Source organism: Chamaea fasciata, unplaced genomic scaffold, assembly GCF_029207755.1.
Source record: "Chamaea fasciata isolate MVZ Bird 193981 ecotype frontalis unplaced genomic scaffold, bChaFas1.0.hap1 SCAF_21, whole genome shotgun sequence".
In the NCBI taxonomy this organism is placed as follows: domain Eukaryota; kingdom Metazoa; phylum Chordata; class Aves; order Passeriformes; family Sylviidae; genus Chamaea; species Chamaea fasciata.
In genome coordinates, this window is record NW_027094106.1 from 8609684 (window position 1) to 8635682 (window position 25999).

Below are 25999 nucleotides of genomic sequence, written 5' to 3' on the forward strand. Positions count from 1 at the left end.
TATTTATCCTCTCTTTGCTGAATCCCTTGTCACCAAACTGCTCTTGAGCTTTGCCAGAAGATAAGAGAAGAACATATGTTGCTCCCAAATAACTCTCCTGGTGTTGAATCCTAGGAGGAAGTATTCTGCTACATCAAATGGCTTGTGTGAGGAGGAGACAGCTGACAAGGTGGCATCCTGGGATTTTGTTGAAGCCACGCAGAGGACAAATTGCAATTGTTCAAGGTACAGCACTTGGCAGAGGCACAGCCCAGCCATGTTCAGCGGGGCTCAAGTGCTCAGGAGAGGCTCCTGATCACTCCTGCAGGAGTAATTAAGCAGTAGCTGCTTGGAGGAAAGCTGGAACAAAATTTGTATCTCCTTTCCTAAATGTCATTGGAGGTCTTGAAATTGCGCCCAAGAAGTGAATGCAGAGGTTGGAGTGGAGTGAATCAGCTGAGGGGACCTGCTGCCAGTGCAGGGACAGTCCTGGGTCCTGGGCTGGAGTTCCACATGGATATGGGCAGTAACCATCTCATGGGCAACTTTCTCAGGAAATGCCATTTATTTAGGATTTAAGCACCTCTTCTAGAGGGCTGTGGCATTAGCCTTGAGGGGAGAAAGCTGTTAATCATGAGCTTGGTGAACAGGAATAAAACCCCCAGAGCTGCTCTCTGGGAAGGGTGGCATTCCATGGGTGGCTGTGTGGAAAACTGCTCCTCTGGGAGTGGATACCAGTGTGTGGTTTTTATATTAGCTGGGGAAAAAAAAAGGGATCAAAACAAAGGGCAAAAAGTCTGAATTAAAAAAAAAACCAAAAACATAAAACAGCCTTTTTTGAGGCTGCAATGCCACAGTCTGTTAATACAGGTATTTAAAATAAATGGAAACATTAATTTCATTGAATTCTCAATTTCTGTACTTATGGGAGAATATTAATCTTTAGGTGACTGAAGTGTTGCAATAGGTTTAAACACTTTCTCTGATTTAAATGTTACACTGATTACCTTGCAGTGAATATTGGTATCTTAGGAGAAAATTGCTGTCTGGAGGATGGAGCATTTTGAGAGAAATGCATTTCTTTAACTCCCTTATTGAAATGGTTGGTTAAAGTTCTGTGGAAATACTGGTGTCCTGAGAAGAGCTGGGATGTGGAGGAGGATTAAATGTTCTTTTCAAGGAGAATTTAGCTATGATAGCACTAGTTAAGAGCAAACCAATCAATTAACTATGTGAGGTGTGTATTAGAAATATGCGATCGCCTAAAGAGAAATTGCCAAGACCTAAACCCCTGTATTATTCCATGTGTTTTGAATTCTAAGTGGAGAAAAACATGTGGATGTGTGTGAGAGTTTAAAGTAAAAATAGATTTTGATACCTCTTACCTTTTATCCCTGCCTAATCCTGTTTTTTCAATACAAGTGCTTCTTAACTTGGCTAATGGAAGAGTGGCAAAGAACTCCCAGGCACTGAGGCTGTACCTGCAGTTCAATGACTTAATCATAAACATTTCATTCTACACTTCAGTATTTCATGTGCCTCATTCTGTCAGATGATCCTGAAAGTTGGCATCTTGAACTTGCAGATGAAATGTTTAAGCTCAAGTGCATTTACACTGAACAGCCCCAACTGGATTAATGCAGTTAAGACACTGCATTTTTCTTTTTCCCACACTTGCTAAATTTGTAAGTAAGCAGCTACAAAAGCCTTGTAATAGCTTGGAAATAGCTGTTGTAGGAGTGAGCTTGGCTTCTTGGTTCTTGATGTTAATTTTCCAGTCCTTAACCCAGTGAGGCTTGGGCAGCTCTCTTGGCTGATGGCAGTGTTTGAATTCCAGAAGCCATTCACTAATTCTTACGTTGTTCTACTGATTCATCAGCGCTGGCACGAGTTAAAAGCGATGAGGTGTTCATGTGACGATCTATTTCTGCTAAAACAGTTATAAAATACTGTCTTCATTCTGAGCATTATTTGTGTGTTAGGCTCACAGGGCAGATGTAACAGTTTTTAAAATGGTTTTCTAAAATCATACAGTGCTGCTCAAGTCACTGAAATTTTGGTCAGAAAGAAGAGGCAGCCTCACTTCGTGACGGTTTCAGCTCCAGACGTCTCTCATGAGCTGTTTAATGGCCTAGAAGCAGGTTCTTATCTAGTGAAAAAGAACACCATAGACATATTTGAAAGATTAATGTGGAGTCTTTTCCCCTGTATTAATTCTGCAGGCACAAAAATCTCAAACCAAGAAATTCAGGTCAACAGGGGCAGGCCCCACCTGTGGGCCCCCAGCAGCCGGCGGCTCCGAAGCACAAGACAAATGAGAAGCAAGACAAAGGGGATAAGCCACAGAAACGCCCTTTGACTCCTTTTCATCATCGTGTATCTATCAGTGATGATGTTGCCATGGAGGCAGATTCAGCGAGTCAGAGGCTTGTGATGACTGCACCAGACAGCCAAGTGAGGTTTGCCAATATCCGAACTACCGACGGAGCCAAGCCCCCTCAGCTGCACGGGGCCGAGCTGGCAAACTCGCCGCAGCCGCCGCCGCTCAGCCCCCACCCCTGCGACGGCGCCGACGAGGGGGTGCCCAAAGCTCCCTCCACGCCCCAGAGTCAACATTTCTACCAGATGCCAACTCCAGACCCCTTGGTGCCCACAAAAGCAATGGAGGACAGGCTGGATGGTTTGTCGCAGCCTTTCCCGGCTGCCTTCCCCGAGGTTATCGAGCCCACCGTGTACGTCGGCGCTGCCGTGAATTTGGAGGAGGATGAAGCTGACACGACTTGGAAGTATTATAAAGTTCCAAAGAAAAAGGATGTGGAGTTCTTGCCGCCCCAGCTTCCAAATGATAAGTTGAGAGATGATCCAGTAATACCTGCTGGACAGGAAAACGTAACATCAGTTACAGAGTAAGTGGTGCTTGATCCTGGGGTAACCACACGAGGAGCGAGGGAAGAGGAAGGCAGGATTTTCTCAGTATGAGGAGCGGTAATGCTGAGGGTGTGAGCACGACTCTGGGCACAAGAAGTTAATCCTTGTGGAATGGGAGCACAAAGCACAGTCAGATCTGTAGCAGGACTTTCCAGCTTTTTCTCATTTTAGCTCTGATTTAGCTGACAGCAATGATATTTATTTTAATACTATAAAACTCATCTGCGGCCAAACGATGCTTATTTGGGACTTAAGTCCCTTCCTTCCCACCCCCCCAAAAAAACTCCAGAAATAACCTTTTCACTTTAGTATTTGCTTTCTTTGTTATTTGGAGAAAATATGGATGGTCTCAGCTGCAGAGATCCTGGTAAAGTTTCTTCTCTCATTTCTGCTCGTCTTCGCTTAGAAGAGCTGATGTTACAAGCCCCAGCTTGTAAAACATTCTGCTCTGCTGCTCGTTTCTATTGGGATAAAGGAACTGGGCACTTCAGATACTGTTTTAAGCTTTAATAAATTCTGGAGCTTAGGGCCACTGGAGGAAATAAAACTCTGGTGGTTTTAGTGTTAAAACTTAGGTTTGAGCTCCGTTTCACTGCAGAATGAGCCAAGACGAATTCGCTTTACAGATTAGAGTAAAAACAAACCCCCCAAGAAAGAAAGATCACCCCCAAATCCCCAAACCACAGGAACAAAACCCTGCACCAGAACCCCTTGGCCCTGTGTCCCTGTGCTGCTGGAGCGAGTAGGAATTGTTCCTGTCATCCCTGTTTCACAACACTTCCCTGTGAGGACACGGCCCTGGGAAGCAACAGGTGCTGACAGGGCTGTTAATTGCAGGCAGAGCTTAACAGGATTGGGACGTGCACGCAGAGGTGACAAACTTGGGCTCAGGGCTGTGATCGAGGAATTAAGGGCTGCACTCTGTTCATGCACTGCTGTTGATTATTTTTGGTCCAAGTTTTCTTATTCCTGTTCAGGTGAAAAGGAGACTCTTACTGTGATCAGTATCAAATTATTGACAGCTTGGGGTTTTATTTTAGGAGCTGGGGTGCTGAATTTGGGGTGGAAGAGCAGCTGCTCACAAGGCAGAAGCTTGGAGGTGGTTTTTGTCCCGTTGCTGGCAGTGGGAAGCCACTGGTGGCAGCACTGGAATGGCTGGGTGGGAAAGCTGGGAGGGGGAGTAAATGTGGTGTAGCTGTTGCTCTGTGCTTACACACAGTTTTAGACATTCTTTGTGGTCACTGTTTAGGAGACTCTTTCAACTTGTGCATTTATAGGATTTTTTAGTGCTTTTTATTTCTTTGCCTTGAATTCACTTCAGCCAAGTAGATCAGGAAAGATGTTTCCCTTTTTTTCTTCAAGACATGGTCTTTCCTAGTTTGATTTGACAACTTACAAAAAACCCTGGGATATCTGGCTGTTAACTTCTCTTCCTCTGTGCTGGTCAAAATTACAGCAGAGGCGTTTAATTCCCCATTCGTAGAAAGTAGTTTCCATCTTTTTTTTTTCTTTCCTTTTTTTCTTTTTTTTTTTTTTTTTTTCCTTTCCTGATGGCAGTTTTTGCAGGATTTAGAAAACTGATTTATTGAGCATGGAAGAGCAGCATGGCTGGATTTGCACTTGTTGTTGGCTGTGAGATGTTTTTTGGGACAGTTTGTTTGTAGGAAGTGTTTTAGACAAAGTCAAACTGTTTCTATAGTTGAGAGGAATGTGCAGGAACTTCCCATCATGTTTGAGGGAGCACCTTCCTCATGTGGTGCCTTTTGGGGTGCAGAAAATAAAACTGGCTCAGGGGCACATCTACAGCTCATTATCTGAACAGTTTTCTCCTTGCCAGTGTCTTTCTTTTCCTGGCGCAATGTTACATTTGTGAAACCAATACTCCTGAGAGAAAACCTTAATTTCTGTGTACTTACCAGCTCCAGCTTTGGCTCAGAACGTTAACAAAAGAAAAATGCTGATAAAGGCAAATGTAGTTTGATTTTTCTCATTAGTAAATTAGTTACTGGTGAGCTGCAAGCTTCATTTGTATTGATCTGAGTGATAGAAATGGCTCCTGAGCACAGTGGCATTTGTGTGCTTTACTTGTGATTATTGCTTGGGCTTTTTCTGAGTAATTCTTTAGCCTGGTGAGTTTCTTTTAGTGGATGTGGAGACTTGAATCCATTTGTGCTTTATAATAAATGACAGCCATGACCTGGGATAAATTACTAATCTTTATGTGAATTGACAGTGCTTGAGGAGAGAGGGGCAGGATGAATCACAGGGCTGGATCTGATGTGTGGAAGGAGGTGATATTAAATGAGTAATGATTTAATCTTCATCCCCAAAAGTTTGCTTTTGAAAAGAAGCTGGGGTGTGAAGGAAGGAAGTGGGAAGATGAGGCTGTGTGATAGCAGAAATAATTCCACGGAATAAATGCGAAATAAATGATTTTGTGATTTTTGTTTTCCTTCTGTTCAGATTAATGGTGCAATGTAGGAAACCTTTGAAGGTTTCAGATGAACTGGTGCAACAGTATCAGAGTAAAAACCAATATTTAACGGCGGTAGCAACGGAAGCTGACCAGGAACCTGAAATCGATCCTTATGCCTTTGTGGATGGAGATGTGGAATTCCTATTTCCTGACAGTAAAAAGGACAGGCAGAACATTGAGAGGGAAGTGGGGAAGAAACACAAGGTGAGTAAAGCAGTGAGGCTACAAATCAGTGATGAGATTAAAACAAATTGCCTTAGGCACCGGATAGAATTTAAATCCTTCTTCGTGTATTTAGAAGCAAATAAAAAACCAAATTATATTCTAGCAGAAATGATCAATGAAATGAAGCAGCATGTCTCGAACAGCACCTAAAGGTTTTTTTGGCACACTGGTGCTGCCGCTGCATCAGGGTTTATGAGGAAAAAGCAGCTGGATCAGTCTGGCTCAGTGGCTACTCTGTGGAAATAGGTGCTGGCAGGTGCCTGGGGAGAGAGGAAGAACAAGGCCAGTGCTTTGTTCGTGAGTGGAAAGGTCTGGGGGTAGGTGAGGTGAGCCCTGACTTGTTCCCTGGCCAGTGAATTGCAATTTTTATCTGTTTTTTGTGCTTTAGCGCAGCTATGTGAGACTTGTACTTAAAGCAAAAGGGCACCTACAGAAAAGGAGAAAACAGAACTGCACTGGGGGCTTGTCTAGGAAATAAATTAGCTTGTTAGAATTAGTTATGTGTGGATGCATTCCATTCAGGAACTGGTACAGGTAATGTGTAGCATCTGATAACAAGGGGGTTTTCCTTAAGCTGTTATAGCGAGAATCCACAGCTTGCTTTGTAAATTTATCCCCCAGACAACCCCTGTGTTGGCAGGCCAAGCTCTGCTCCCCCTGAGCTCTACCCCAGCCTGCCCCTGCTGAGCTCACAGGGTAATGAGAACCTGATCCTTCTCCAGGGGCATCAAACACCTCCCACCTCACCCATTAATTTAAGCCAACTTTTCTCTCCTTTTTTAATAGGCTGAGGATGGGACATCCAGCGTTACAGTTCTGTCCCATGAAGGAGAGGATGCAATGTCTCTGTTTAGTCCTTCTGTCAAGCAAGGTAAAGAGGCTTTCTCTTCCTCTCCATCTGAATTGTGTTATATTCATGGTGTCTTGCACAGTCAGGAGGTTCTAACAGGCTGCTAAGTCTTGTGTTTTATGGTTGGTATTTCTCTTCAGTCTGCTTGGAACATTTCTTTGTTGCACCTTGCAAACAAATGTTGGCTGTAAAATCCCAGTGCTCTCAAAGGGAAGGGCCCTCTCCTCTGTGTAAGATGGATGAGTGGAACCAAGGACACCTCTCGCCCTTGGTCTCCTTTCCCCCCAGCTGTGGGAAGAGCTCTTTACTGAAGTTGTTAGTGAAGGTGCAGTGGCAGCGCTGTGATGTTGGTGTCTCCCCACAGATGCCCAACGCTTGGCTGCCCACGCGCGCACTGCCTCGACCAGCCTGTTCCACGAGACAGACCTGGTGGTGTCCTACACTGACCTGGACAATCTCTTCAATTCTGATGAAGATGAACTCACAGTAAGTGATGTGCAAAAGCTCCTGGCAGGTGCCAGCCAAGAAACCAGCAAGGAACAACTCTTGTCTTTTCTGTGGTTTGGGTTTGATTTTTTTTTTTTTTTCTGGAGTTTGTAGGAGAGGTTACAAAACATTCACTCAAACAAGAGCTGTGGCAAACGGACTGTTCTGGTTGACTCATGCAGGCAGATTTTTGATGCAAACAACCTTTTGATCTAACTTCCTTACAATCCCCACAGTGTGTGCTGCATGAACATACCTTTAGTTTGAGTTGTACAGATTCAGCAGGTCCTGGTGTGTTCTCTTCCTGTGGTCTGGGCTCTGGTTAACTGCTTCCTCAAGGTAATACTGAAACAAAGCAGCAACTTCTGAAAGAGAAAAGGCATTTAAACACTGGACATTCTGCCAAATAAGCTGCTTCTCTGCAGCAGCTATTATCTTAAAACAGTTTCTCTTGCAGTCCGTGATGGCTCTGAATCCATTATCTTTCTAGTTTCTATTTCAATACTGTTTGTATTCAGTTGTCTTTTCTGAACTGTGTTTTGCTCCATGCTTAATTCTAAATCCCCTTACCCAGACAAAATGCCCATCAACTCTAATGGGAGCTGAGTAAGGGCTGAAGGGCCTTAACAGCCGTCAAAGGTCATCAGCATGTAAAGGAAGTGAGTTTGCTCTTAAACATGGACACTTACATTCTGTAGACATCAGAACTGTGTAAAGATGGTGAAATACCTCTTATTCTTTTACTTTTGACAGTTTTTCTTTCCTGTATTTCTTGTTGCAGGATTTGTGTTTGTCTTTTCTGTTCCTGTGGTAACACCAGTGATGTTAGTGTGGCTCTGGGAGTGTTATGGTTTGTTCTGGTAGACTGTGGGCAGCCCTAATTTAGCTTCTTTTACCGTCTGCTCACAGGCTGAGGGTTATTTTGTAACTGGTTTTTCCCTTCAATAACATTGTGACCTGTTGGGAGAGATTCTCTGGGTTCCAAGAATTAAGAACAAGTGTAAGCCCAACCTTGGGCTTCTGAGCTATTTTAATTTTTCTAAACATTATACAATGTCTCAGCTTTGTATGTGCAAGTGAGATTTCCTGGTAGCAGGAAACATGAACATGTGTTTATGTCTGAAGTGATTTTATGACAATACTTCTCTCTTAGCCTGGATCTAAACGAACAGTGAACGGCACTGATGACAAATCCAACTGCAAAGAGGCAAAAACAGGAAATCTAGACCCACTGTCATGCATAAGTAAGATTTATTTGTGTTTTCTTTTTGCCTAAAGAGTATACTAGCTCTAAACATTTGACTCTTAATACGTTGTGGCAATTTGGAAATGTACCATTCATTTGCCTTTGCGAAATTTTGAGACTCAGGAAACACTTGAGGAAGTTTTCATGCTCTAAAGTCTGCTTCTGATCTGAAATTAGGCACTGCAGATCTCCATAAAATGTATCCAACTCCCCCTTCACTGGAACAACATATTATGGGGTTTTCTCCAATGAACATGAACAATAAGGAGTATGGCAGCATGGACACTACACTTGGAGGAACAGTGCTGGAAGGGAACAGCTCTACTGTGGGAGCTCAGTTCAGAATCGAAGTGGATGAGGGTTTCTGCAGCCCCAAACCTGCTGAAATCAAGGTAGGCAGTGCTGACAGCCCTGATCAATGCTTGTCGTGATTATTGATCCGTTTATTACTTAAATCTGAATGGGAATGGGGGGAGATTAAGTACCATTTGTAACTTGTCCTGCATTATCTGGGGGGGAGGTAATACACTTTGTAGTAAGTGTGTAATGTTTTGCCACCTAAACTTAAGAGATAATGGTAGCTGAGTAGCCATTAGTGAGCTGCAGAAATGCCTTTCAGTCATTGCAGTTCACTGAGGTTTGTGAAAATGGTGTGTACACATCTCAGCTTTCTCTTGCAGCTGTGTCAGGATTTTGGGTTAAAGAGCTGCTGCTTGAACTCAGTCCTGTTTTTTGGGGAAGCACTTCATTGCTGCAGTGCTCTGATTTACACACTAATGCTTTCCCATGTCTGACTTCCAGGACTATTCTTATGTTTATAAACCTGAGAACTGTCAAGCTTTAGTGGGATGTTCCATGTTTGCACCACTGAAGACTCTTCCCAGCCAGTGTCTTCCTCCCATCAAACTGCCTGAGGAATGCATTTACCGCCAGAGCTGGACTGTGGGCAAGCTGGATCTGCTTCCTCCAGGCCCTGCCATGCCTTTCATCAAAGATGGGTACGACCCTGGGGGGTTCAGCTTTGTGAGGTGCTCACTTTGCCACCCCAAAATATTTATTTGCTACCCTGAAATACGGTTTTGTCAATCAGTAATGGGAATATTTGTAGATAGTCTGTGTTTATACAACTGACAAGAGCCTTTAAAAGTGTCCTTCAGGCTAAACCTACTGCAGGAGGCTCTTCTCAAAGAGCTTCTTAACTGTACATACATTTTATTTGTTGTCTCCTTTAAAGGTTTCTTGGGGAAGCTTAATGGTGCAAGTCCAGGTTTAATAAGTAATGAAGATGGTAACAATCAAGATAAATGTAAACTTGGGACTTTGTTTTTGCCGTGGTGTAGTCAGTGCTGGAAGGGCTTAGTAGGTGGTGCTGCTGTTTCTTAAATTATTTTCTTAAGTAGCAGTAAACTCAGCTGTGCTGGGAGTAGGAGAACATTTCCCGTGCTGTGTGACAGGGCCTGGTCACAGCAGAACTGCAGGGGACGTTTCTGTGCCCTGCATTTGGTAGGGATGGCCTTGCTGCCAGCTCTTTTGGAGGAAAGGATTTCTTTCCCTCTTCTGCATTAGCAGCTGGTATAAACGAATTAGGCAGCATGGAGGTGTTACATATTTCTTGATAAAATTATATGAATGTTAAATCTTGGATTTAAATACTGATGTTGCTTCTGTTACTCATTAGCAACACGTCTCCAGGTCTCATTAGCCTCACAAGTCTTTGGAGATACTCAGGTGCTTAGGAAAGAAAACGTTAGACCTTTCCAGGTGCTACTTTCCTCGTGGATTCAGCTGAATCTGCTGTCAATAGACCTGGTCTATTTTCTTAGTATGTGTCAACACAACATGTAAATAAAACATGAACAAAAAAGGTGTCCTTTAGACTCCACACAACCACAGAATTTATAATTTATTCTGACCACACTTGTTTCCTGGGAGCTTTGTGCAAGGGAAAAGACGAAAGGAGGCAGGGAGAGATTCTTTAACGGTGCTGTCAGTGGGAGTCCTGCAAAGTCATTTAGAACAAATGCTCTTGAAGTTCCTTAGGGAACGAAAATCTTGCTGTGGATTATGAAAGACTAGCTTAAAAAAAGCAAATATTAATTAGGAAGGTCCTTCTTTAGCAGAGTCTGAGTGTTAAACTTCAACCCCAGTATGCCGTGTACTTAAAGCCTTTCCTTCTCTTGCGGCCGCCGGCAGCGATGGGAGCGCCATGGATCAGGAGTACGGCCCTGCCTACACCCCCCAGACCCACACTCCGTTTGGGATGCCCCCGAGCAGCGCCCCTCCCAGCAACAGCGGGGCTGGAATCCTCCCTTCTCCTTCCACCCCTCGCTTCCCAACTCCCCGGACGCCCAGGACTCCGCGGACGCCGCGCGGGGCCGGCGGGCCCGCCAGCGCGCAGGGCTCGGTCAAGTACGAGAACTCGGATCTGTACTCGCCGGCCTCCACGCCCTCCACCTGCCGGCCCCTGAACTCGGTGGAGCCGGCCACGGTGCCTTCCATCCCCGAGGCACACAGCCTGTACGTCAATCTCATCCTCTCCGAGTCCGTCATGAACCTCTTCAAAGACTGCAACTTCGACAGCTGCTGCATTTGCGTTTGCAATATGAACATCAAAGGTGCTGATGTTGGAGTTTACATTCCCGACCCGACGCAAGAGGCCCAGTATAGGTGTACCTGTGGTTTCAGTGCTGTCATGAATAGGAAATTTGGCAACAGTTCCGGGCTGTTTCTCGAAGATGAGTTGGATATTCTGGGGCGAAACACGGAGTGCGGCAAAGAGGCAGAAAAACGCTTTGAAGCTCTCAGAGCTACTTCCATTGAGCACGGCAGTGGAGGGCTGAAAGAACCCGAGAAACTGCCCGATGACTTGATACTGTTGCTGCAGGATCAATGCACCAACCTGTTCTCACCCTTTGGAGCTGCAGACCAAGACTCCATCGCCAAAGTTGGTGCCATCAGCAACCTGGTACGTGTAGAAGAAAGGGATTGTTGCAATGACTGCTACTTAGCCTTGGAACATGGACGGCAGTTCATGGACAATATGTCAGGAGGGAAAGTTGATGAAGCACTTGTGAAAACTACTTGCTTGCACCACTGGTCAAAAAGAAATGGTAAATATTGAAAACGGCTTATTTTCTACTCGTCCACCTGTTTGGGGTTTTGTTTTGGAAGGGTCTTTTTTTTTTGTGGTTTTCCTTTGTGGATTTTGAATGCTGTTTTTGCCAGCTCTGTGCTCGTACAGACTTCTGGTAGATGGTGTTGAGAATAACCAACCCTTCTGTGTCCTGTGCTGATCGCCAAGCAGAGTAAGGCCTTGGCTGCCCTCAGTTGTAAATTCCCGATATATTTCTGAAGTGTAACATGAGACCACTGTCAGTGTCCACAACACTTCACCGGGTTTATCCTTTAAAGAGCTTTTGGTGAGTGGCTCTACAGAGGCTCTGCAATGATTGATGCCTGTAGGAAGTGCAGGGGGTTCGAGTGGTGACCGTATTGTCAAGGCCACTGTGGCAGAATTAAACAACAGCGCTCATTCAGTTGGCTTCCCCCCTTCTTTAGGGAGGAGAGGGGGGCAGTAGGTTAATGGCACATGTGGCAAAAAAAGCATTATTGTAGCCTTCACTGTGCGTTGGGTCTGCCAGAAATCCTTGGATTTTTTTCTTTGAGGGCCTGACTAATGATGCAGTGTCTTCTGGAATACCCTTCATTGTGTATATTTGCTTGCTGTCTTCTAATAGAATTTTCAAGTGGCAACTCTTAACAGAGTTAGGGTGAAAGATAAAGTTACGAATCACAGGTAGCTGCAGTTATGGTTGTAAGTGAAGATGAGGAGGAATCCTGGGAGAACACAGCCAGGTTCCTGTGCCTTGCTGGGGGATTTACTTGGAAAGCCCAGACTGTAAATAATTTGATGTTTTCAGGCACATGGGAGAAGACTCCGTGTTACTGTGACTCTGGAGTTTGGGATAAAAAGATGCAAAGATACTTTAAAACAGAAGACTTGGAAATTGTAGCCATGCCAAATTTTGTGTCAGCTTTTCATCCTAAAGGCCTGTACCTGAAATGGCCCAGTGGTGGCTCTGGATGAATTGGGCTGAGTCTGCTCGAGGCTTCCCTCGACTTCTCTGAAATGAGCACTGGGTGGCAGCCTGCAAATCCGCCTTTGTTGGGAGGAATTTCAGGCTTCTACAACTTGTTTGGGGGGGGGGGGGGGGGTTGGGGGTTTGTTTCTGTTTGTTTTGTTTTTATTTCAGGGTGTTTTCCCTTAGTTTAACTCCCAATGGGAAAAATTCTAGAGGAAAAAAACAAAATGAAGGAAAAAAATCCATCCGTGTATTTTGTCAGGGGAAGAGAGAGAACCGTAAATCCGTGTATGCTCAACTTTATATATCCCAACCTTTGGGTGGCCTGCAGGTGTTTTTCAGCAGAGAAATGTTTACAGTGGAGGTGGTTTGGGGCCGTTGTGCAGTTGCCCTGAGCACGTTTGTGTCCCCGCAGTGGTGGATGTGAGCATGCAGTGTTCCCAGGACATCCTGCGCATGCTGCTCTCGCTCCAGCCCGTGCTGCAGGACGCCATCCAGAAGAAGCGAACGGTCCGGTCCTGGGGCGTGCAGGGACCCCTCACGTGGCAGCAGTTCCACAAGATGGCTGGGAGAGGCTCCTACGGTAACAGCTCCATGGAATCCTGCTCCGTGCAATCTCCTTCCTCTGCTCCTTCCACCCAAACTCCCTGCCTGGTGCTGCTCAGCCTGTTGGAATTCTGAGCGGCACTTGACCTTTCTTTAAACTAACGAGACGTTATTAGACAGAGGAGAATTCTCCTCTTTAGAAAAACAGAAAATATTTATGTTCCTTAAAATAGGCGATGAATTAAAGATGTGCATTTAAAATTTACAACTTCAGTTGCACTGTTTGTATACACCTGACGCTTCAGGCCAGTGAGGGACTGAAATTGCAAAGATGGGTTTAGTGTTAAAAACAGGGTAACTGCTCAGGTTTTTATATTCAGAATTTTCCATTCACCCCATTTTAATCACTCTAAAGACAGGGAGTTAAAACTACTGATTTTGAAATGCTTGAGACAGTGTGCTTTATTGCTCAGTGCCGTGTTCAAGATCTAGGGTTACTCAGTGGCTTGTCTCTGATAAATGTTTGGAGTGGCCAACACGTGATGCATTTACAGATAGAAGGTGAATTTTGTGCACTCACGATTTAATGACTTCATTAGCATATGAGATTGATTTACCACCGTGTTACAAGAGTGACCTTTCACCAGCAGATCTTCCGTAGCTATATTTAGAACATGGCAATTATACATTTACATGTTCTTAAGTTTGTTTCCTTCTCTGGCCCTTTACCCATCTGCTTAGAATATTTACATTTTTCCCCTTGTCTCTGGCTCTGTGGGAAAAGGCTTCCTGGGCAGTGCAGATCTGTTCCTGATTGCCTGATAGAAATATAAAACACTGTGGAACTTCTTGCTGAGGCCCTGAGATAATTCAAATTAAAACAATCAGCTGATGGGTTTTTTGCAGAGGGTTGGAGCTTACACTTTGGACCTGTAAAATGAGAACTATTCCATTGATAGCCAGTGCTCCTTCCTGTGAGATGCTGGGAACACCAGAGGCTGTTCTATTCATGTTTCCTTGAAGTTCATTTTAAGCTTTCTGCTTAAAAACACGCCTTGCTTTTCCAGGAACTGATGAGTCTCCAGAACCACTGCCAATCCCAACGTTTTTGTTGGGATACGATTACGATTTCCTGGTGCTGTCTCCATTTGCATTGCCCTACTGGGAGAGGCTGATGCTGGAACCTTACGGATCCCAGCGAGACGTGGCTTACGTTGTGGTGTGCCCGGAGAACGAGGCTCTGCTCAACGGAGCCAAAAGCTTCTTTAGGGATCTGACTGCAATATACGAGGTACGGGATTTGTGGCAGTTTGCAGTGAAATGGATTTGGGGAAAGGCTGTTTCTAATACGTGCTCATAAGGACTTATCAGGCTTGTCGGAGCTGATAGCGACGCCTGCTCAGAATGCTATCTGGGAAAGCTGCTCGGAGGGATTTTAGGAATGGGCACTTGGAAGATAAGGGCTGTTGGTGCCGCTGCTTCTCCCCGTTCCTTTCAGCATTGGCCGTTCCCATCCGATAAACGCCACCCGGTGGCAAAGCTCTGCATTGCCACGTTAATTGTGTTACCGCCACTTAATTAATTAATTACATGCTTGTATTGCTTGGATTGAATGAAGATTAGAGCTGATTATTATCAACCTGGTTTTCTTGCGTTCAGGAAAACGCTGACAATAACCCCTAAAATCCCTATTCAACATTTCCTACTGGTGGAATTCTAGAGTTAAAATGTTACTTTGGAATACTGTAAATAAAACTGAGATTTCTCTGCCTTTCTGTGCCATATCCTTTGTGTGATATTTAACAGCTTTTAAGGCTTTTTTTTTTTTTTTTTAACCTTCTTTGCAGTCCTGCAGGCTTGGTCAGCACAGACCTATCTGTAAGTTACTGCCTGATGGGATCATGAGGGTTGGACCTACAGCCTCCAAGAAGCTCTCGGAGAAGTTGGTCACGGAGTGGTTCTCACAGACAGCCAACGCCAACAACGATGCGTTCTCCAAACTCAAACTCTACGCTCAAGTGTGCAGATATGAGCTGGGTATGACCTTTTTTTAATGTTCCTTATTTCATACCGTTGCCACTTGCTCCTTTGCAATAGAGAAGAAGGAATCGTGGCTTATTGGCTTATTGATTAGGGCAGTTTTCTGGTTTTAAACTGTATTTGAGTGTGTGCTAAAATGGCCTTTTACCATCCAGCGTGGCTGCCTGACAGGAACTATGGTTTTCTTCTTGTACTGGTGACTTGGATTCTGAAGCAGTGATTTCCAGCAATTCAACTTATCTGGCAAAAAGTTCTTTTTAAAACAGATTTCTTGATATTTCTGAAAGGCTCTTATGAAAATGTTAGAATTTGAAAATTTAATACAGGTATTTAAATTTGAGAGGTAAAATGTCTGCTCAAGGTGTGCTTTGTTTTGTTACAACCGTAGACTTCTGTAGGTGATCTAAGCATCAAAACAGCTGCAATATAAAATTTATTGTTTGGTTTTTTTTTTTTTTTCCCCTCCTGGTTTTAGGTCCTTATCTTGCTTCTCAGCCTTTGGACAATTCTCTACTTTCCCAAACAAACCTGGTCCCTCCCTCCAGCCAGGCAGCCTCTGCTCTGCCCCCAGTGACAGCCCCTGCTGCCAATCCCAACACTCCATCCTCAGCTCCCACAGCTCCCACCAGCAGCACCATCACAGTGACCTCCAGCAGTGCCATGTCCTCTGCAGCCACTACAGCCAACTCCACTCTGACCACCACTGCCCCGTCCTCCTCCTCTGCCGGCCTGCCCAGTGGCATTCCAACGAGCAAGCCTTCCTCATTCCCACCTTTCAGCAATATGAACAACACCACTCCTGCCTCCCTGCCCGCCCAGCCTGCGCCGGTCCCAAATGGGCAAACTGGGGGGCAGCAGCAACAGCCAACACTGCAAACAGCAGGGATGTCTGGAGACACGGCTGCAGCACCTGCACAGCCCCATCCAGAGGTTTCTGAAAGGTAGGGAACTGCAGTCACACCTTCAGCTGAAAAATCAGCTCAGCCAACGTGGACTTATGATTGCACTCTCATCCCTTCCATAAAAATCCTCTATTTATTTTCACCAAGCTGTTTTTAAGGGAGAATGAGAGTTCAGTTGTGCTGGAGCTGAACCTTTGGGTTCCAGTTGTAGCTGCAGTTCTAATTTCATCTCAATGTCTGCTCTGGTACAGAAATAAACTTCCTTTTTTTCCTTCTCTCTCTAAAGAGAGAAAATTCACCAAACTACTCACTTCAATATTTTAAGGGACTGGGGACGGAGGGGGAGATAGATAATTGGCACCATCTTAGAGTTCTGTTTTCTGTAATCAAAGTTAGTGTGGTGAAGACAGCTCTTGCTGTAGATATTCTTGTTCCCCAGTTAAGCAATAGTTGAGCTACTGTAATAAAAAAGGCTAAAGGAAAGAAAAGGGACTCAGAGTTACTGATAAGCTCCTATACAAAAATGACATTAAAAAGACTGTTTCTTACACCACAGTTGACTCAAAGATCTTTCAGATGAATAATTGACAATTGGATCTAGTTTTGAAGTAAACCCAAATCTTTATAAAACTCAGCTGTTTGTAACTGGTTTCAAAATTTCATTTCCAGCACTATGGATCGTGATAAAGTCGGAGTCCCCACAGATGGAGATTCACATGCTATCACCTATCCACCTGCAATTGTAGTTTACATAATTGATCCTTTCACATATGAAAAAAAGGATGAGAACAGCAGCTCATCCAGTTTGTGGACACTTGGACTTCTGCGCTGCTTTCTGGAGATGGTTCAGGTTCTTCCTCCCAACATCAAGAACATCATTTCTGTGCAGGTGAGCCAACAGAAACAGAGTTCCTTGCCTTTGGCTGTGCTTTGGGGGCAGTAACACCCTCAAGGTAGAAGTTTCATTTCCTTCATGAACATCACTTACAGTTCTCCAGCTGTCAAATCGTTAGGTTAAAGCCTTTAGAGCAGTTTGGGTGCTATTAACCAAAGCTGAATCCGGTTGTACGTTCCAGACTTACCAGTTTTATCTCAGAGGAAATGTAGTGCCCACTCCAGTGATGAAGTGTGGGAGAACTGCTGGTCCTGTACTGCAATTGCAGCCTGACCCTGCTGGGCTGTAGGCAGAGCTCCTTCCAGCAGCAGCTGCAGGAGCACTTAACAGAGGGCAGCTTTTTAGGGGAATCATTAGGATTCTCTTCTAAACAAATGATTTTTTCCTCTGAAGAAAATTTCAATGAGGATAATTTCTTGAAGCCCCACAGGGCTTTAGAAGAAGTGGAAGAAATTTGACTGTAATGTAAAATTAAAAAAGCAATGTACCAAGTCCTGTATCAAAAGCCATTGAATCTGTTGATGAAACTGATTTCCTTTTTTTCTCCTCTCCTCTGCCGTAGATTGTCCCATGTCAGTACCTGCTCCAGCCTGTGAAACACGAGGACCGGCAGATTTACACTCAGCATTTAAAATCTTTGGCATTTTCAGCTTTCACTCAGTGTCGGAGACCTCTCCCAACTTCCACCAACGTGAAAACCTTAACTGGCTTTGGCCCAGGTTTAGCCATGGAAACTGCTCTCAGGAGCCCTGATGTGAGTATTAATGAGATTGTGGAATTATCTAGATCAACCAACCATCTTTTATGTTAGGAATAATGTTTTTCCCAAACTTCATTGTCTGTTCTGTCATCTTTCTAGAGACCCGAGTGTATTCGACTCTACACCCCTCCTTTTATACTGGCTCCAGTAAAGGACAAGCAAACAGAGCTGGGAGAAACTTTTGGAGAAGCTGGCCAGAAGTATAATGTGCTTTTTGTGGGCTACTGTTTGTCTCATGATCAGAGGTGGCTGCTTGCATCCTGTACAGACCTCTATGGAGAGCAGTTAGAAACTTGCATAATTAATATTGATGTACCAAACAGGTAAGAACCAGACTTGAACTCATTTTTAGCAAATCTATTTTCTTTCATTCCCCTGAAGAGTTACATTGGGTTTGGTGCTGTAAGAATAACTGATTTTTGTAGACTGGCTGTGTTGCAAAAATGGCTAAAGCAGATGAACATTTTCCCTATTATGTGCATATTGTTCTGAGTTAAATTTCTAGAAGAGCATAGTTTAGTTTCATGTGATTCTTGAGCATTACTCTATGTATGTTCATACTTCCCCATGTCACTTACTGGCTGTTAATGTCAGTTTTAGAATGTGATTAATTCAAAAAACCCAAACCCCCTGAAGCTGCAGCTGATGGACTGTGAATGTTCAGCTTAATACAAAAAAATTCTAAATGTGGCACTAAAAACATGTTGCTGGTGGGTTTTAGCTTTGTTTTCCTTTCTTTCTTACCTCTAGAGCTCGCAGGAAAAAGGGTTCTGCCCGCAGACTTGGTCTCCAGAAACTCTGGGAATGGTGCTTGGGACTTGTGCAGATGAGCTCTTTGCCATGGAGAGTTGTCATAGGCCGCTTAGGAAGAATAGGACATGGGGAATTAAAAGGTAACAGCAGCACATCTTTTTTAGAGTCTAAAGCTTGATTTGAAGCTTTAATTTTCCAGCAATATCAAGTGTGTCCATCCCTGTTTCTGGAAGAAAACCTCACTAAAGAGATTTCCTTCCTCAGACTGGAGCTGTTTGCTGAGCCGCCGGAACCTGCAGTCCCTGAGCAAGAGGCTGAAGGACATGTGCAGGATGTGTGGGATCTCCGCCGCAGACTCCCCCAGCATTCTCAGTGCTTGCTTGGTGGCCATGGAACCCCAGGGATCCTTCATTATTATGCCAGGTACTTGGGAAACTCTCTCTCTCTTTTTGGCACGAGGACTATGAGTCGAGGCTTTGCAAAACTGAGGTGATGTTTGATTCCTCTCGCGCAGATTCTGTGTCCACGGGCTCCGTGTTCGGGCGCAGCACCACTCTGAACATGCAGACGTCTCAGCTGAACACGCCCCAGGACACGTCCTGCACTCACATCCTGGTGTTCCCCACCTCTGCATCTGTGCAAGTGGCATCATCCACTTACACCACTGAGAACCTGGATCTGGCCTTTAACACAAACAATGGTTTGTACTTGGGATTCGTTCTTGCCTTCTAAAATCCCCTCGGCGCTCCCCCGTCATTCATTCTAAGGAACCATTTCCATTTCTATGGAAAATCACTTCTTTCTGAATGTATTGTCATATCCTGCACATAGTGAAATTGTAGGAATTCACTGGTCTTGTTCTTTTTCAAGATGGAGCAGATGGAATGGGAATCTTTGACTTGTTAGACACTGGAGATGATCTTGATCCTGATATTATAAATATTCTTCCTGCATCTCCTGGTGGATCCCCTGTGCATTCTCCAGGGTCCCACTACCCCCACGGAAGTGATATGGGCAAGGTAACTATGGGAGTAAATACAGTTTTGTGTGTGTGTGTGTGTGTTTTGTCTGTTTTTTCTCCATCTGTTTATTTCCTTTTGTGGAATGAAAGGCTTTAGATCACCTGGGTATTGGATTGTCATGTCATGCTTGGATATTTCAAAATGCTTCGTGTTTGAGTAGCTACAGATAATTTCTATTAAATTTGTGCTCTCCTGTTCTGAAACCTTTGCCTGTTGTGTTCCAGGGTCAAGGCACAGATCGATTGCTTTCCACAGAATCTCATGATGAAGTAACAAATATACTGCAGCAGCCACTGGCCCTCGGTTATTTTGTGTCAACTGCCAAAGCAGGTCCATTGCCTGACTGGTTTTGGTCAGCGTGTCCTCAAGCACAAAATCAGTGTCCCTTGTTTCTTAAGGTACTGTCCTGGCAGAGACTTGTGCAGCCTGAGGGATCTGGGGGTGAAACTGCTCTGGTTAAACCAGAGTCAGTGCATGTCTCTGGGGAGAGCTCTGCTTTTGAGATTGGGCTGTTTGGAAGGCTCTGCCTTGCTCATGGTTTCTTCCTGGCAGTCTGGACTCTTTTTTTTCCTGGCTTTATGCTCCAGGATTTTGTAAGAACAAGTTGACAGAGCTCTGGCTAGGGCTGGACTCCTGCGGGGACTGGTGGTAGAGAGGGAGGTGCACAAGTACAGTGTAATAACACAGTTACCCTGGGTGAAATAAGGAATAAATGAATCTCTCTCTGTATTGCACAAAGCATAAAAGCTGGTTTTTTCCACGTTGGCTTTGCCAAGTTATAGCCGTGGTATCGTCTGTCTGGGTGTTGTCTGAGCCCTTATCTCCTTATGGCACAACCAAGACACACTTGGCACATTAAAGGCCGTACACTGGTTTACAGAGAAACTTTCTGCATTAACAAATCAGCATCTCTAATACTGTGCTTTGTTTTCTGATGATCCAGAGATATCTTCTGCAGCCATGTTTGTGTCTGGATTAGCAGTTCCTCTTGGCCTGAGCTCAGCTGTGCCTTTGGCATAGGGTGTTATTTTGAAGAGAGGATTTATTATTTACACTGAGTAGTTCTATATATGAAATATAAATAGACCAGGCCTATAGAAACCAGCTGAACTTCCAAATGTTATTAGACATCTTGGGCCACTTGAGTTGCTTTTTTAATAATCACTTAATGTAGAAAAGGGATTTAAAAAACCCCTAATATATATTTCACTCCTAGCACTGTGCTTTTAGCAGAGGTCTGTGTGAGAGAATATAAATATTCTGATAAGTCCTGAACTTGTTGATGGCCTAAGGATAAGATTTGTTTTGGCTAGTGTGTCAGACAGAGAAGGTGACTGCAAGCTACAACAATATGGGGGGAGGAAATGTGGTGTAGTTGATCAGGCAGTAACTTCTGGCTCTCTCCTTCCTTCCTCAGGCCTCTTTGCACCTCCACGTGCCTTCAGTGCAATCAGACGAGCTACTCCACAGTAAACACTCCCATCCACTTGATTCTAATCAAACTTCTGATGTGCTCAGGTATTTATCATTGATCACTTGCAAAAATGTTGTGCATTTAATTTTTAATGCTTCTGCAGTGAAGCTGCATGTTTGTTTTTCCTGCTGTTAGTTTTCTTTTTCTTTGTGCAGCTGATATCCTTAGCGCAGATAAATTGCTGTGCTTCAAGTGATAGTCACAGAACAGTGGAATTAAAACCAAACATCCCTAAGCCCTTCTTTAACATTCAGCCTTTGAAAACCTTTGAAAAACAACTAATTCCTCAAACTAGAAGGGAGTTTGAGGTCTAGCAGAAAAGACAGAAATATTTAAGCCAGAATATTGCACAGCACTCGTGTGGAAAATCTGAAGTGCTGAAGGACAGGAGCCCAGACCTACGTAAACATGGGATGCTAATTGAGAAAACATCAGATTCTTTTTCCTTTTGTTGTTGTTGTTGTTTCTGTATGTTGGCAAAACTGTTTCATGTTTTTGATGCCAAAGAAGCTGGATTATAGTAAATCAGGGCTGTAAAATTCTGGTGAGAAAATGTGTTGGCCTGACAGAAGGCTGTTTGTTTTTCAGGTTTGTTCTGGAACAGTACAATGCACTCTCCTGGCTAACCTGTGATCCTGCAACCCAGGACAGACGCTCATGTCTCCCAATTCATTTTGTGGTGCTGAATCAGTTGTATAACTTTATCATGAATATGCTGTGATCTTCATCTGAATTTTGCAAGACAAAAATGAGGAAAAGGGATATTTCACTGCAGGACTAAGTTATAATTCTTCTCAGTGCAAGTTGTTTGTGATGGGGTATGAATCTTGTTACTTCCAGCAAATATTGTTCTGACTTGTGAGAGGGGCACCCGTCGCCCGGCTGTCTTTGAGTCACTGACTATGGGGGACGCTTCAGAATGATGATCAGAAAGTGTATTATAACATTTTTAGTAGCAAAATTAACCATTTCTCCCCAGCCACAGTATTTGTGAAGAGTAATGAGCCATAGTACCCAGTCATGGTTAATGAATTTTAAAAGCATGGAGATGAGAAGAAACGTGAGGAACAATTAAGTTTCAACCTATGGCTTCAGAACATCAAGATGTTCTTGTATTGGATTATAGTACTTAGTATTCAAAAATGCCTGCATCTCTTATTTATTGTAAGTTTTTAAATGTATAAATTGTCTTATATTTCTTAACCTCTTTTATAAAAATTTTCCTAGAAGGTTTATACTGCCTTCTTGCTTTAAAGCAATTGGTCTAAAATATATGTAATCGTCTTAATTAAAAGTTGCAGTAGGTTGCTTTTAGAGTATTATTTTTTTGTAAGGGGTGGGGTGGGGACAGTAAATTTGTATTGTCTTGATGTACAGTTTAAAGGGGATAGAGGGGTTAATGTCCATACCATTGTGTGTGGGGGATTTACAGCTAAGCTGTAGTTGCAGAGTACATGTACAGTAATGAAGTTCACTGTGTTTATATAAATTGAAAAGGTACCGGGTCTTACAGCATTTTATATCACACCTTTACAGAGTAACAATGGCAATATATAAGTGATATTGTAGGTGGTTTAACTTGTAGTGAGAATAACATGAATAAACTCTTCAGTTGAAGTTTGTGTTATGGTTCAGGGCTGTGGCTAGATTCTCAGATCCACTTCCAGGACACAAGTTTTAACATCACAAGAACATCTCTTGTGCATTGTTGCTCCCTGGATATTCTTGGCACCGTGCTCGCTGCATTGTTTGCTTCCACTTTTGTGATAAAATGCCAATCTGAGGCGGAACACACAGAAAACTCTGACCTTATCCAAAGCCTCCTGCCAGGCTGAAATTTAGCCCAGCTCTAGCCATTATACAAATGCAAAAATAGTCAATCTTGACTTGAAGATTGGTGTGTGTTTAACTAAAATGTGGTGTATATAGATTCTCAGTGAATTCTGGTATTCAGATTTTATTCCACTAGTAAAAAAAAAAAAAAACAGCACGAAACCCTGAACATTTTCCTTTTCCATGTAATTTTTGGCACTGTGGTGAAGGTCCCAAGTATCAGTGTGTGGCCTTCCCCATATCCCGTTTTCAGGCTCTGGCTGGGGCATGTGCCAAGGAGGCTTTGCCCTCCCCAAGGAAGGGACTGACAAACCACAAGGCTTTCCTGAATGTCTCCCTCTATCTACAGTCACCATTTTTTTCTCAGTAGTTTCCTTCCTTTTCCCTAGCACATGCCAAATGTCTGGTGCTGCTCTAAAATAGCCCCTACGGGTGCTGAAGAGCAGCTGCAGATGCTTTTTCTGGGTTCCTTATCTGACTGCCAGATGAAAAACTGAACTCCTGCAGCGCTCCCGGGAGCCTGTCACCATAACCCAAGTCCTGGGTCTTAGTATTGTCTGTTTCTCTGGTTTAAACCTGTAAAGGAGCAAGTTTTAAGATCCATTTGTGCACCTGCTGTTAACCCTCTACAAGGAAGAATTTGCTTGCATTTACCAAAACTTACTGTGCTCATGAAAATCTCGTTTCGTAAATGCGAAAGACCTGCCTGAGGTGATTTTTTTTTTTTTCGTATGAACAGTCTCACTGAATCGTGTAAATACAATATTAGCAACTTTTTTGGTTTTGTATAAAGAAGTTGTACAATTGGTGATGAGAATTTTCAGTCATTTCTTCAGAACAACATGAGTGCAATCAGAAGTTAGCATATTTTGATAAATAGAGTTAAAAACTGGGTCTGTCCATGACTTTATCTCGGTAACGCACCGCAGATTAAACGGCACATTATTGTCTTACAGAAGGTTTTTCTCATTTGGTTGGCATTTTAGAAGTGGAAAAGTGCTCCTACAACTGGAATTTTCAAAGTGTATGTCCTTTTTTTTTTTTTTTCCTGAGCTTTGTCGCTAAGTGGTCATTTCTAACCCTGGCTCAGTTAACCAAGTTCCAAGGGCTGGGTTTTGGTGTGGCTTTGTTTTGTGTTCAATCTGACTTGTATTCCTAAAGGTAAGTGAATCAGCTGCCTGAACGTTGGTGTCACTGTGTTCTGTTACCTGGACCAGCCTTCCCTGTGAAACTCCTACTGTGAGAGCTGCCAGTTTCCCACTCCTCCCCTCCATCAAATACAATTAAATTATAATATTATAACCACTATAAAAGATTAGAAGGGCCATTTCTGGAGTGATAGTCACAGCCGGCAATGTACATATCAAACCTGCCAGCACCATGGAGCCAACTACTATATTGGGCTTACTTTTTTTTTTTGTTAGCTGCTTTCATTTAACTATTTTAAGTGCACATAATAGCTGGTTTATAAATAAAATTGTCACAATCCGATCAGTCGAGGTTGTTTAGCAAGTACAAGCTTAAATAGCTGAAAATTTCAGCTACAGCTTTTCAAGATGGCCTTGCAAGAAAATGTTGTTCCTGTCAGTGCTTTAGGTAACTGTGGAGGTTTATCTCTTCCAATGAAAGAAGCTGAGATCCTTCCAGTCCAATTAAAAATACATCTTTTAACCCAGATATTACTGTATTTAAGCCTTTTAGTCACCCTTGACTCACTACTGTTTGAATTAGGTTTCTGAAAACCCAGTTGCTAAGACCAGCAAGGGCCACCAGCTGTACTTGTAACAACCCTCACATTTTAAAAGTAGCTGTAACATTTAGATCTTTCTAACATTCTCTGAAATAATTAAAGATAAATGGATTTATATTTAAATCCTCAGCTATGTTCTTACTTAGCTGTCAGTTATGGCGCAGATTATTGTATTTCTATATTTACCTCTGATGGTAATTTTAACTTTGTGTGTTGCTATGAAGACTTGCCGATGTCTTTAATCAAGCACTATTTGTTAATACTGTAATATCAACATATTATGTTGCATTATTTTAAAGCTTTCAAGAATAAGAGTAAAACATTAAAAAAAAATGCTATTGCACCATATAATTTGCTGCACAACAGTATGGCACCGCATATCAGTCTGTTGGGAGAGTAATACTGCATCAACCTTGTTTTGATCTGGGTTTCTTTGGAGAATTCATTAATGGGGTGACATTGTACAACATTATTGTCTTGCAACCTCCGGATGGGAAGGTGGTTTTGTTTAGGGTCTTTTTTGTTTTGTTTTGTTGTTTTGTTTTTGGGTTTTTTTTAAGTAAAGGGCCCAGGACTATGCTTCATACTTAAAGGGTTTTTTAATTATTATTTGTGGGTGTACTTTTTATTTTCAGTGGAGTAAAGCTTAATTTACAGTAAAACTGGATTTGGGACCTACCACAATCCTCAGGGTCACTTTTTCAGGATGCTACTCATCGAGCTTTAGGTTTTTCCGAGTCAACTGGATGTGGAGGACCTTGCCGAGCGCTGTGGCCTCGTGACTGGACATGGCACCCCTGGGGCACGGCTGGGCACACCGTGGAGCTGCTCCAACACCTCCATGGCACAACTGGGCACACCGTGGAGCTACTCCAACGCCCCGAAGGCACAGCTGGACACACCATGGAGCTGCTCCAACACCTCCATGGCACAGCTGGACACACCATGGAGCCGCTCCAACACCTCCATGGCACAGCTGGACACACCGTGGAGCCGCTCCAACACCTCCATGGCACAGCTGGACACACCGTGGAGCCGCTCCAACACCTCCATGGCACAGCTGGACACACCGTGGAGCCGCTCCAACACCTCCATGGCACAGCTGGACACACCATGGAGCCGCTCCAACACCTCGATGGCACAGCTGGACACACCGTGGAGCTGCTCCACACCCATCTGCCATGGCTGGACACACCGTGGAGCTGCTCCAACGCCCTGAAGGCATGGCTGGACGCACTGGGAAGCCATTCCAACACCCCAGCTGGACACACCAAGGAGCTGCTCCAACGCCTCTCTGGCACTGCCGGACAGGTCCAGGAGCTGCTTCGGTGCCGCTCCCACACGCCTCTGGCACGGCGGGATGTGCCCGGCAGCCTCGCACGGCCGCCGCCCTGGGCCCTCAGCCGAGCCGCCGTCGTCTTTATCGTGACAAAACACAGAAACAAAAAAAAGCGATTTAAGGAACAAACACTATTTCTGCCGAATGCCATAAACACTGAGTTGTACAAATTGTGATGGAGGAAATGAAGAAGAAGAAGAAGAAAAAAAAAAAGGTTTATACTTTTTAAAAAAAAAAAAGAGAAAAATTCAGATGGAATAAATTATTCATGAAGCCTTGATTGCGATGTGGGTTTATTGAGGGGGCGGGCAGGGCGGTGCCCCTCAGCCTGTCCCACCCCTCAGCCTTTCCCGCCTCTCCCTTTCCTCCCCTCAGCCTCTCCCGCCCCTCGGCCCGCCCCCCCTGACGTCACT

At 43.9% G+C, this 25999-nt stretch overlaps 1 protein-coding gene across 2 annotated transcripts in view; it reads left to right on the forward strand.

The window, feature by feature from the left end:
- MED13 (mediator complex subunit 13) overlaps nt 1–23303 on the forward strand; it is a 50543-nt gene extending 27240 nt beyond the window's left edge. For both annotated transcript variants that reach the window (XM_066201862.1, XM_066201864.1), the window contains 23 exons: nt 115–225; nt 2202–2885; nt 5371–5587; nt 6395–6479; nt 6823–6944; nt 8098–8188; nt 8368–8582; nt 8992–9188; nt 10384–11300; nt 12688–12855; nt 13886–14109; nt 14666–14855; nt 15334–15799; nt 16430–16649; nt 17218–17409; nt 17515–17738; nt 18166–18308; nt 18433–18591; nt 18683–18868; nt 19039–19187; nt 19415–19588; nt 20608–20708; nt 21253–23303. In XM_066201862.1, the coding sequence (XP_066057959.1) occupies nt 115–225; nt 2202–2885; nt 5371–5587; nt 6395–6479; nt 6823–6944; nt 8098–8188; nt 8368–8582; nt 8992–9188; nt 10384–11300; nt 12688–12855; nt 13886–14109; nt 14666–14855; nt 15334–15799; nt 16430–16649; nt 17218–17409; nt 17515–17738; nt 18166–18308; nt 18433–18591; nt 18683–18868; nt 19039–19187; nt 19415–19588; nt 20608–20708; nt 21253–21385 (5368 nt within the window). In that variant the 3' untranslated portion in view covers nt 21386–23303. The remainder of the gene's footprint in view (nt 1–114; nt 226–2201; nt 2886–5370; nt 5588–6394; nt 6480–6822; nt 6945–8097; nt 8189–8367; nt 8583–8991; nt 9189–10383; nt 11301–12687; nt 12856–13885; nt 14110–14665; nt 14856–15333; nt 15800–16429; nt 16650–17217; nt 17410–17514; nt 17739–18165; nt 18309–18432; nt 18592–18682; nt 18869–19038; nt 19188–19414; nt 19589–20607; nt 20709–21252) is intronic.
- Nucleotides 23304–25999: the final 2696 nt, after the last annotated feature.